This window comes from Phoca vitulina, unplaced genomic scaffold (genome assembly GCF_004348235.1).
Source record: "Phoca vitulina isolate PV1807 unplaced genomic scaffold, GSC_HSeal_1.0 scaffold17, whole genome shotgun sequence".
In the NCBI taxonomy this organism is placed as follows: Eukaryota; Metazoa; Chordata; class Mammalia; order Carnivora; family Phocidae; genus Phoca; species Phoca vitulina.
This window is the reverse complement of record NW_022589720.1, coordinates 25,018,473-25,031,345: the sequence shown is the minus strand read 5'-3', so window position 1 is coordinate 25,031,345 and position 12,873 is coordinate 25,018,473. Positions and strand designations below refer to the sequence as shown.

General features: G+C 46.2%; 1 protein-coding gene across 6 annotated transcripts in view; it reads right to left on the bottom strand.

Moving 5' to 3' along the window:
- Positions 1-1,746: 1,746 nt before the first annotated feature.
- Positions 1,747-12,873, bottom strand: part of PDZD2 (PDZ domain containing 2) — a 342,311-nt gene continuing 331,184 nt past the window's right edge. For all 6 annotated transcript variants that reach the window (XM_032415461.1, XM_032415459.1, XM_032415460.1 and 3 more), the window contains 4 exons: positions 10,055-10,156; positions 9,107-9,368; positions 6,335-6,469; positions 1,747-4,916 (listed from right to left, as the gene is read on the bottom strand). In XM_032415461.1, coding sequence (XP_032271352.1) covers positions 4,732-4,916; positions 6,335-6,469; positions 9,107-9,368; positions 10,055-10,156 — 684 coding nt within the window. In that variant the 3' untranslated portion in view covers positions 1,747-4,731. The remainder of the gene's footprint in view (positions 4,917-6,334; positions 6,470-9,106; positions 9,369-10,054; positions 10,157-12,873) is intronic.

Genomic DNA, 12,873 nt, shown 5'->3' with positions numbered 1-12,873 from the left:
CAAGAGTTGGATGCTTAACTGACTGTGCCACCCAGGCGCCCCCAGCAGCCAATTTTAATCTTGTTTCAGATAGCTATTTGGGGGGGATTGGGAGGAGGCTGTGTTGAGTGGTACTTGCTGTAGCCTTTATGGGGTGGGTGAGTTGCGGCAGCTGAATTAGTTGAGCCCTTTTGTGGTAAGGTCCTATCTGGCAGGGACTCCCCTCAGATCAGACCATTCCTTGCGTGTTACTCCTCTGCCTGCCTAGGCTGACCCAGGTACCTGGAAAAATTAAAACATTCCCCCCCCCCCCCTTTTTTTTTTAAATTTTATTTATTTATTTGACAGAGACAGCCAGAGAGAGAACACAAGCAGGGTAAGTGGGAGAGAGAGAAGCAGGCTTCCCACCGAGCAGGGAGCCCGATTTGGAGCTCGATCCCAGGACCCTGGGATCATGACCTGAGCCGAAGGCAGACGCTTAATGACTGAGCCACCCAGGTGCCCCAAAACAATGCCCCCTCTTCAACCTCACCCTCCCTATCATTCTGGGGAGTGTTAATGGCTCCAATTGTGGGTGCTTCCTGCTTTTTCTGGGGCCCACTTTCTCCTGTAATCCCCTTTCTCCAAGTTAAGACTTTCGGTGGCATTCTTCAGAACTCTAATTTCATACGTCCTTTGCTTTCTCTCACTTAGAATTGTATCCTATTTCATTGTTTTTCAGTTTGGTCTTGGATTTTACTGTACCTGGTACGTAGTCTCCAACATTCATAGAATGGGCTATTTCTATATTGTATTAAAACACCAGTTTCCTTCTTTGTATTTGGGTTTTAGAAGAGTTAATGTGAACAAATAAGCTCACTCTTTCCCAGAAGAAGTTCTACCCAAGTGGGAGTGAGCCGATCAGAATCTTACTTTTGGGGTATATGTGGAAAAAATCAGGCAGGCAGCAGCTGGTAGGTCCAGAGAAATTCTGTGATACAGAGGCCAAAATTATGACAAAATGGCATTCATAAGGTTTCTAAGAAAAGGTATGAAGAGTTGGAGGATAAGGCCACCAACTGGTAGAAGGAGAAGTGCTTCTGCAGAAACAGACCCACATACAGAAAGGGAGTCTTATCAGCGGAGGGCACTGAGTGAACACCCATGAACCCCGTTGTTCCTCCAGTCTCAGAGGCCTGGTCATGTGCTGAGTCCCATTCTTAGATTTCTGTGAGATGCCATCTTATCTTCTTTCTTGTGCTATTCTAGGTTGGTGTCTGCATCATAAAATCAGAAGAGCCTAAGTAAACTAGATGCTTTTTATTTTTATGAAGGAGGATCCCAGGTCACCCAAGCATGTGGGTAGGGGGAGGTGAGTAGGTAGCGGTTTTGAGAGAAAGGAGGAACTGTAGTCATTATAAACAAGTGAGAGAAAAAAAAAAACTGACAAACAATTGCTGAGTAGCATGGGGAGTTCAGTTGTGGTTGGAAACCAGGAATTTCTAGCAGCATTATTCTGTGTGGTTGTAGGATTTTCTCTAGGAAGAGGAGTGTAGGAACCAACTGGCTAGTTGGAAGGAAGGATCCCTGATTAGCTGGGACGAGGGTGAGGAGTCTGGGCTGGGTGGAGCTTGTGCTGTACCATGGGTCTAGTCTGAACAGAGGAGAAATGAACGGGTGGGGGTTCTGATGGGGAGAAGATGGACAGTTGTCAGGGGATTAGAGGGCTTGCTGAAACAGAAGACTTAAGTGGTAATGGGAGGAAGGGGGGGTGGGTAAGATCCAGAAGGTGAGGAGGTTGCAAAGGCATGGGATGTTTAAGATTTCAGGAGCTGGAATGGCTTTCGATTATGCCAGATCCTTAGTGTGGCCATGTAAGAGTTGTTGATTTTCTGTTGCTTTTGGACTGCTCACTCATTGATGTAATAATTTAGGTAATAAACATTTCTTATCTTGAGATTTTACAAGGTTACCTTATAGATGGCAGAATTTAAAAAAAAAACAAGTAGTAAGCAGTGTTTATTTTTTTAAAATTACTTAAAAAAGGTTGTTTACAGAGATGTGGATTTACATAACTTGGCGACAACATTTTAAAAATGTACAGGCTATTTCATATTATTGCACTTACTCTTCAATAATATATAAGGCATTTTATTTTACATAAATAAAGGATAATATAGAATATCATACAACAGGTGTGGTGCCAATTAAGTCAACCATAAAATTAAATGAGATGTGTTTGGAGGACAGAAATGCAACCCAACCTATTTCAACCTTCACAGAATATCCTTGCAACTACAGTTTACTTGTTATAACACGTATTTACCCTCATAGCTTATTGTGGATGACTGATGAATTAGAAAACCAAAACAATGAAATTTTTTAGTAGGATAATATAATACCATTAGTGCTCACTTCAGGAAGTGTGGGAATTAGACTAATTAGAAATACTAGTCATGCCTTGAACATTGAAGACAAATAAGTAGCTTTCTGTCTTAGGGTCAGAGATAGTTTAGCCTTTTGCTTTCTCCCTTAAGTTCCAACTGTTGGCCAGGGGAACCCTTCTGGCAAGATCTACTAGAAATGATGACTTCAGCGTACTTTAGGCTAGTAGAGTGAAAGGTCTACCCTTGCACTCTTCAGATACGATGATGAGAGACTCTCAGAAGGAGACCGTTCGTTCCATTGCTCCAAATTGCTCTAGAAATTCCGGTCTGTTCACATAGGACTGTGAATTTCTTACTGGGAGGCACAGCTGGAAGAGTGGAGGCAAATAACTCTCTTAACCATTTAGGCAAGAAAGCAGAAACCACACAACTGACCCCAGAGACTTAAAAACAATCTAGCATGCACCTTGCACTGACTGCCTATAGTATCCTACCTGGAAGTGTAGTGAAAAGTAGAAGCTAAATTAATCAGGTCTTTCTAGCTAACTTTTGTACCACATTCTCTTTTGTATAACCTGTTAAAAAAAAAATGAGAAATCTGGGCTCACACCAGCCAGATACTTCATTCTCATCTGAGAGACCCCTGTGGGCCAACTCTACGGAGGTTTTCTGTAAGGGATGAGTCACTCGGAAAAACGATGTACGAAGGTGACAGCTCAAGCATCTCCATGATTGGGGCGGGGGGGGGGGTACAGTGACCTCAGTTCTTTTCTCTAAGCCATAGACCCAGGCTGTAGGTTATTGAAAGAAGCGTCCAACATAAAACCTGGGCATCCTCATGCACGCAGGTTTCGTGTCCTCACCCGTATTCCCAGGACTCGAGCAGCTGGTCTGCTTCCCCCTCGGATCTGGGTTGTGCGACACAGTTCTGCTTCTTTACCTTGAAAGAGTGACTCACCCGCACTCCCCATTGTCTTCTTCTTTCATTTTGGTAAATGAAGCTGATGGAGGTTTGGAATTTAAGAAAAGAAGGTGCAGTACGGAGGAGAAAAGCCAGTTTTGGAACTGGGAGCAGCTACTGGGAAGAAGTCATGCTTTGACAGAGAGCAGCCGGGACGAGTGTCACGGGCAGTGTGAGGCACAGCAGTCTTCGGCACGGAAATAGTTTTAGCCTAAGGAAGAGTTTGCAAAACAGGAAAACAAAAGCAGCAAACACGTCCGTCACTGCAGCGGCGTCATTACACCCAGGTCAGGAAGAGCGGGCCAGTGCTCAGAAAGGGGCTATCCTTACGCTTGTTGGGCAAGGGGAAGACCAACCAACCCACCCCAAAGCCCCCTAAAAGGATTATTTTTAAGCTCCGCCCTTTGGGTTGTAAATGTAATGCCTATGTTTATAAATCCAAGGATGCTAAAAAGATTTCTAAAAATTTAGCTTAAATTAGTGTTTGGAGTGCATAAAATATAGAAATGGAAACCCAGTGACTGTAGTATTTCTGCCCACTCCTGTGTTGACTGGTCTTGAATTCAAGCACTTATTCAAGACCAGTTCCGAACTAGATGCAAGGTGCTTTCAGAGCTGGAACTTGCTGCTCATTCTAAGCAGCAAAGTTCATGGCTATTTAGTATGGTTTATCAGAACGGCATTTCTGTAAAATAGCCTTACGACTTACACTTTCAGATCACGATCAGCACTTCATGATGATCTGTAATCCACTGAGTTGAACTCTGCAGCCATACATTGCACATTACACTCACTAAAAAATATCACTTTGTTATTTTGCTTTTTCATTTTTGGATAATTCCTGAGCTCAGCTTAACTGTTAGGTCATAACTGATTTTTTCTTTCTTTTTTTTTTTTTAAGTCTACTTTCTTTTCACCATAACGTACAGACCTACAGTTCCTTCCACTGAATGTGCCTAAAAGCGTTCTCTTATTTACTTACAAAACTATATAAAACTGTAGTCCTTCACTTGTGACATTGGTGTTGCCCCTCAGACTGGGTTAGCTCCCTCACTGCCAGGATTGGGTACGGTGAGCGAGGAGGGGAGGGATGCGAAGGTCTTAAGTAGGTGTTTCGAATGAAGAAGGACAGGCCACATCTTGTATCCCCATCAGTAAACATAAAAGGCAGGGGACAGGCACCGAAGCAAAAGCATCCCTCCTGGCCTCGTGGTCCAGGTAGCAGGCTTCCAGAGGTCAGCGCCGTTGCCGTCGCACGCAGAGGTCAGCTCTTCTTTTAGGAGTAAAAACCTGGAGATTTTTATAGTCCTTGCCTATACTGTTTAGGAACCCACTGTTTAAAGAAGTTATTCTGATTTGCTAAAGTAAGGGAACTGAGAAAAGGAGATTCTTGTTAAAAAATGTAACGAGCACCACTAGTGAGTGTCACTCCCGGTGCCTGTTGTACGAAGGATTCCTGTGCTTCCTAATCACCAGCTGCACGGGTCCCTCTGGGACAGACTTCATAATATTCCAGGCATCAAAGTGCATGAGCCCCACCAGGGGTTTCCCATTAATGGCAAGAATTTCATCTCCAGCTTCTATTGTTCCAGCTTGTTCAGCTGCACCACCTGTGAGAATAAATGCAGAATAATGCCTGGGCACTTTCATAGTGTTCAAAATAAATTCCAAGTAAGCTAAAAACTTAAATGAGAAAAATCTGTGAATGATAGGCCTGTGTTCTTAGGATAGGGAAATAGTTCTTAAGACACACAGAGCATATACCCATGAAAAATTTAACTACATAAGCAATGGACTAGGAGAAGGTATTTTCAACGTATTTAATCAACAGTCCAAATGCCCAGTAAATGCAGGAATACAGGTTCCACTTCTATCCAATGTACTGTGATCGCTAATCAGTGACTGTGGAGATTACTTACACAGCTCTACATATTTCTACACCCCAGCTTTCTCTATAACAAGGTTATGAGTATGTTTTTTTTTTTTTTTTAAAGATTTTATTTATTTGACAAAGACACAGTGAGAGAGGGAACACAAGCAGGGGGAGTGGGAGAGGGAGAAGCAGGCTTCCCGTGGAGCAGGGAGCCTGATGCGGGGTAGATCCTAGGACCCTGAGATCATGACCTGAGCTGAAGGCAGACACTTAATGACTGAGCCACCCAGGCGCCCCATGAGTATGTTCTATATATTACATACTGATACTCTTAATATTAACTATTATATATAATAGGATATACAGATTTTTATATGTACTGATATTATTAGTATAATTATACTTTTTAAAAAAAGATAATTTAGAATGAGCATGCGTTGAGAGCTGGGGGCAAGCGGCAGAGGGGGAGAGAGAATCACAGACTCCCCGCTGAGCATGGAGCCCCACAGGGGGCTCACTCTCACGACCCTGAGATTAGGAACTGAGCCACCCAGGTGCCCCAGTATAATTATACTTTTTGAATATAATTGTGTAGCTCAGGAACTTGAAGAGATTTTTGAGAACTGTCCAAGATCATAAAATAATTATTCAAGTTCATAAAGAGACCTTGTATCTACCACATACTTCAACGATCTTTACTGCTCTCATCTGACCTTCCTGAAGTCTAGTATTTGCAATTTGAAATAAATACAATCTTGGTCAATGTTAATTACCCCTGGCTGGCAATTCTTGATGGCATTAACTTGGTATGTTTACATGAGTTACAGCTAATACTAGTTACGAACACGGAGTTAGGGATCTGGTATGGAGGTTAGGGACACAGACCCTGGAGCCGGACTGCCTGGGTTCAGGCCTTGTTCTGCCACTTGTGTGTGTGACCTTAGGTGCTTGTGTAATTCCCCTGTGGCACACTCTCTCCTTTGTGAAACAGGGATAATAGGATTGTCGGGGGGGAGCAACATGAGTTCATACGTGTAAAACACAGCAGGGCTGACACACAGCACACCCTGTATGTGAGAGACAATGAGAACGTTTTCCAAAGGGAAGGCACAGTCAGACACAGAAAAGAGCCGACTGGCTTTTCTAGGGTGTTACCTTTGTATACTCTTTTAACGAACAGGGGCCCATCTCCAGCCATTGAGGATTTTCCTCCATCCAGACTCAAGCCCAGCCCAGCAGAGGTCTTCAGCACTTCAACACACAGCGCATCATGTGAAGGTCCGCTTTTCCCTGCAGCAACGACATTCGTAAGGATGGAAATGACACTCATCACCACCTCTCCAGGCCCCCAAATGTGTTACCCCAGCGCCCCTGAGTCCCGTCTCCCTTTGAAACCAGCGTTAGGATTGGTCTCCCAAATTTGGAGCTGACCTCGTGGCTATGTTCCTGCTGTACGTGCACCATTTGCTCTTCAAAGCATTTTTTTTTTTTTTAAAGATTTATGTATTTAAGAGAGGGAGCACATGCACGTGAGCAGGGGGGAGGGCCAGAGGGAGAGGGAGAAGCAGACTCCCTGCTGAGCGCAGAGCCTGATGCGGGGCTCCGTTCCAGGACCCTGGGATCATGACCTGAGCCGAAATTGAGAGCCAGACACTCAACTGACTGAGCCACACAGGCGCCCCTGAGCACTTTCTGTAAGCATGGAGGCAGCTTTGGGGCCCAAGCAGAAACCCTCAAGCCCCGTACACTGTGGTCGTGTGTCTCAGTGAAGTCACGCTTGGGGAATCAGATTCAATGTCCTGCCGACGCTGAGTGCCGACGGCAGCAGAGGGTCACAGTCCGGCACTGATAACCTGCAACACCCCAGTGCCAGGCCTCACGTGAGACTGCGATCGTGGGTCCCGGAGCTCCGCGCCTTCCCCCTTCTGCTGCGCATGCTCCTGCCCTTGCTGCCATCTCCCCTCTCCACGGGGGTGTGTGTGTGGGGGGGCACGTTTCCCTGGCAATGGGTCCTCCACTGCAACAAACGCGTGCAAACTGCCCACTTGGGCTTGAGGCTAAGGTAGCCAGCATCCCTGCCTTTGAACAGAAAGGTCAGTCCATCGGTGTGGTTTGAAGAAGGTCACTGTACGTCCACGGGGTCTGAAGGCAATGTGCCACAGGAATTTCAGTAGGTGATTTCACTTGCTGTTAAACAGGAGAACAGGCCCATTACAGCGGCTCTCAGCTCTGGGCCGGATTCTACTGAAATCACCTAGGAACCTTAGAAAGCTAGTGACTCAGGGCCCTGATTTAATTGAGCTGGTGAATTTGCTGGGCAGTAGGATTTTAAAAAGCTTCCTAGGTGCCTCTGTTGTGCAGCCCACTGCATCTGTCCTCAAGTGGGATGCTCTCGGGGCACGTGAAGGGATCATTCCGTGGGTTCAGGTGGAGCCCTGGGCAGGGGAATTTTAAGGAATAGGACTATGAAAAAGTTTAAGCCCTGGAAGTGCTTATAATTTGGTGACTCTATAGAATCTGGTTCAAGGCCAGATGTTCTGAAGGTGTCCCAGGAATACTTAATGATTGATTATAAATGACAATAGCCTTCCATATCGCAAGTTCATGAGGCTTAAAAACTCTGGAAGCTGCCAGGAGTTTCCTGTGATGTTAAGTTTCTTGGATCCATTGAAAATAGACCAAGCAGTTGAGACAGTGCTGGGGCAAAGGTGAGCATGACAAGGTCTGAGGACTTAAGGTGTTTCCCAACATTGAGACGGGCTTCAGTTTTCTAGAAGCGCAAAAGCAAGACAACAGAGAAGGGTGAGAATACTTCCAGCCTGTGGAGGCATCTGGACAGGAAGAGTTTCCCATCTGTTCAGTGGAAATGAGTGCTGTTTGCAGCAAAGAAATCACGGATAGCCCAGGCCACCATGAAGCCAAGTTGAACAGAGGAATTCAACTACCCTTGACTTTACTAGGAAGAGATGTTGAGAAGAAACCAAAGACCTCTCCAGAAGGCAGTGCCCTGACCTGAGCTTCCAGAGGCTCTCCGTGCTCTCAGGACTAAAGACATTGCTCCTGAACTCTAAGGGAGAGGACACCACGGAGGTCTGAAGTAGTTCTCTGAAGGCCGCCCTCAGCCTTGTGCTTCAGAAATAGAAGCAGTACTTAGTTCCGAGCAAATACCTCGTATGCCTTCCCAGCGAGCCTTGGGATGACAGTATGGAGGGCGCTTAGGAAATCCACTTCTCAACCTCTTTTTATAAGCTCTTGGTTGATTAAGGCTATAGTCTCTGTTTTTAAACATTTGTGCCCCCTCATTTCCTTATGTTTTTCTAAAACAGGAAAGAATACAAACCCTGGTGTTTCCAAGGACAAATGGCAGTTTGGAATTTCTGCATACTCTCCATGATTCCCCTTATCACAAGAGTTTCGTGTTTTACCTAAGTCCTAAGAAGATATAAATGTGAAAGGACTTCTTTCTTCATACATGTAGAGAAGCTGTCAAGCAGTCGTTCAAAGTCTTCGACAGCATGGCTTTAACTATGGAGGGCAGTGGTTTCTCTTACTAGGAACACTGCTTTTTCAAGAAGTATCCACAAACATTAGACGTCACTACATTTGATTTCTTTTCTTTTCTCTTTTTTTTTTTTAGAGGGAGAGAGATGGTGTGGGGCTAGGGGGTGGGAGGGGCAGGACAGAAGAACAGAGAATCCTAAGCAGGCTCCAAGCCCAGTGTGGAGCCTGATGGGGGCTTGATCTCACGACCCTGAGATCATGACCTGAGTTGAAATCAAGAGCTGGACGCTTAACCGATGGAGCCACCATGCGCCCCTCTATTTGATTTCTCTGACCCTAATGAGAGTAGTTAGGTCCCTTTTTGTTCAGCCAGAACCTGCCCTGCCGGTTGCTCACACCTGGCCGGTTGCCGGGCTGCTGTCTTACCTACACCGGGCTCCAGCGGGCTGGCCTTCCTGGAGAGCGCGCCCTTCCCACTGGCTTCCTGCCCACTGGAGGCTCTGGGCCGATCGTTCCCTTTCCTGATGACCACGAGCACATCTCTGTGCAGCTGTGCCTGGTGCAGAATCTTGAGGACATCCCCATGGACTAAGCCAGCCAGCGAGGCGCCATTGACGGACAGAAGGACATCCCCTCGGTTCACAGTCCCTTCCTGAGAAGCAGCCCCCTGAGAACACACCCTGTGCACCTGGGGCAAGGAGAAGACAAAAGCTTTGGAAACTTCAGTCAAAGCAAAAGGGCAGATGCAAGTCTGTGGTAGAGGAACTTTCTAATGGCAAGTTTGCAAAATCCTACGAACGCGGTTCATTGAAAGCCTGTGCGGTGTGAGGGAGGGAATTACAAAGGTCGGTGCCAGCATCTGAATACATTTTTTCCTCAACTTCTCGCCAGCGTCTGATCTGTGCCTGGCGCTCCACCGGGCAGTAAGGTCACAAAAACGAACAGGACCTGGTCTGGCCTCACGGGGGCGGCCTGCCTCGTGATCTCAGAGGCCTCTGAGTGATCTAAAATCGGAGGTGGTTCTTGAGAAGGAAGTAATTTCAGAAGCACATGCAGAGTGGGTCAGTTGATTCTCGTGTTTTTCTAGTGCTTAAGTATTCAGGTGAACATGAGGAAACTCCAGAAAACCGTGCTTACACGTACTGGCATTGAATAGGGCACTCGGTCTGCACATCGGTCGGCTCTGTGGTAAAAATGTGTATCTTTGCCAATGGCTAGATTATGTCCTACTCCCCCCACTTTGCCACTTTTGCTTTGTTAGGAGGAGACAAACAGCAGCGTGCTGTGAGCTCACGGGTGGGAATTTTGTCCTGAGCACCTCTGAGACTGTGTCAGGAGTGACTTCCCGGGGAGCATCTTGACGTGGTCACTTACCACAACTGGTTTCGGCTCCACGTCTGTCCCTCCTGCCACAGTGAATCCCAGACCTGAGCCTTCTTTTTTATTCAAGACGATGAAGCAAACATCTTCTTTATTCTAGTAAAAAGAAACAGAAAAAAGTCCAGTTGACCTTTGAATAACCCAGGGGGTGGCTCACCGACCTCCGCACGGTCAAATCTGCATAGAACGTCGTCCCTAAAACTTAACCACTAAGAGCCTGCCGTTGACTGGAAGCCTTACTTAGAAACAGTTGGTTAATTTTCTATGTTGTATCATAGACCCTGTTCTTAAAGCTAGGGCAAAAGAATGTGATTAAGAAAATCATAAGGAAGTGATGCCCAGGTGGCTCAGTCAGTTAAGCGTCTGCCTTCGGCTCAGGTCATGATCCCAGGGTCCTGGGATCGAGCCCCGCATCGGGCTCCCTGCTCAGCGGGAAGCCTGCTTCTCTCTCTCCCACTCCCCCTGCTTGTGCTCGATCTCTCCTCTCTCGCTCTGATGAATAAATATAATCTTAAAAAAATCATAAGAGAATGCATTTACAGTACTGGAAAAATCTCGTGCAAAAGTGGACTTGTGTTGTTCAAGAGGCAACTGTATATTCCTGGTGCCAAGAGTCCTCGGGCAGAGCTGCTCAGCACGAACCCCGGTGGTTATTTGGGAGCTTTCACACAGTATCGGAATCGGAGGAGCTTCATCTCAAGCATCCTGCACCCCTCCTGGGTGGTGCTGACACGATGGTGTTTTGAGGGTCCATCCTGTAGCTACAGACCCATGTTTAGGGTGGACATGAGCCAGGATGGGGCAGGGACAGGGGACAATTTAGGAGCTATTCCAAGCACCAGATTATGTCTTCCCAAATCTGATCATAGCACACCATTTGATCTTGAAGGGGCATTCTTTATTGTACAACTGTTTGTCTACAGTTTAGCCAAGCCAAGGTCAACAAGATCAGAGAGAAGTAATGCCAAGGGGCAGGATGAGAGGAGCTGAGGCCGCCAGTTTATGTCCCCGTCCCGCCATGTTCAGTTCACTGGATTTCAGGTGCAGTTGAACTGTCATAAAATACAAAGTATGTTAAAAAATATAAAGTACTTTGTCAACTCGAATCGAGACTAGAATATTCCTAGTAGTGTCCTAGGGTTAAGTAACAAAAGGATGTCCTATGTTTCAAGCATCAAACAAAAGCTATTTTGAAATAAAACATTTTAGCTAATTCTGAATTTTTACTTCTTTTGCTCACACACTATGTATGATGAGCAACATTTTAAAGATCTGTATTGCGAGGTTCCCCATGAAGTGATACATAATCTGTCAGTTCAGGGTGTTTTCAGCTCAGCAACAGAAAAAGCATCTAACTCCTTCAGGGTTGCTTTGATGAGAGAAAGTGAGAACACTGAAGAGAGAGACCCAGCTCCGTAGTGTGCTGGGGAAGGAACCCAATATTTAAAAGAAAGAGTTTAGTTCCATTAGTGTGTCCTAAAGAGTAACCCCAAACATTTTACACCTCCCTAAAGAAGTTCATTCAACCCAAATGCCCATATGTCAACACTAGAATATCGGGCAGACTTACTGCTCAGGCCAACTGTTTACATGCTCACTGTTCAGTGGAGAGAATGAGGACTAGGCTTTCTCAGTGAAAATGGGAGCATGTGGTCTGGTAAATGACCTTTGTGTAGCTTCTGGGAGGTAATGCAGTACTTCTCAGAGACTTAAGTGCCTTTATGGGAGCAAAGACAATATTTGAAAATGGGATTCTCCTGCATTCCAGGACATAACACCAAAATTTTAATTTACTCAAATTTTCTAGTTGTGTTTGAGGATACAAGTGTGCTAGAAGCTGTCAGGCCAAATCTCGCCTCTAAGTAGCTTAGCACAGCATCAGGGAAGCTCCGTGCAGCCCCGAGAGCTCGCCAAGGTTTGGGTGTGTTGAGGTCAGAGGGGCAGGGCTTGTTTTCCGCCTCTGATCTCTCACAGCGCCCCCATCAGGAAGCCACAGGGAATCGTGTGCAGTTCCATTTTCAGCACCACAAACCACACTCAAAAAGCAAGCAGGAAACTTCTGAAGATGGTAGAGCGAGGACATCTCCGCTCATGCTGCTCCGTGAAAGCAACTGAAGCCTGCAGGATTATAAGGGGAAGAGCCGCATTGTGATCCAAGTAGGAAAGCGCTTCCACACCAGACCACAGGGTTGTCTGGTGGGGAGTGTACAACCAGAGCGAGGGCGGGGGAGGCCCCAGAGGATGCCCCCCACCCCTCCTGGTGGCGCTTGGCATCCTGTCCACACAAAAAGTCTCCCCTTTTGTTTGTGGTCCCTGAAAATGCACATCCCGTTTGTGAGTTGGTTGAGACTTTTTGGTTTTCTCCTTCTCCGTTTTCTCTAACACTGAAATGTCTGGAGGAAAAGGGACCCGGCAAAGCGTGATCCCACCGTGCCACCTTGACTGGAAGTGCCAGAACAAGACTTGCATGCAGGAGATGCTTACTTATTGTCACAAGTTGAAGGAAGGAGATGACAGACTAGTCCCTTTTACTGAGAGTGAAAAATGCTGGACGTCTCAAGGTTCACTGCACAGACCGAAACCAGTGGGCTGCGGACCAGAGGGAGCGTGAGCCAAGGGCAACTGGCCGCCTCTCCATCCTGGTTCACTCCTCAGTGGATGCCAACGTCACAGCCCTTCTGGGTAATATTAGAATTTCTGCAACAGTGTTCTCGGATCCATCAGTGACCCAGTTATATTACCAGTTGAGAAATTGTTCATGTTTGCTTTTTTTCCTCTAAACAGAAATATTCATTTATTAGGGTTTGAATCTC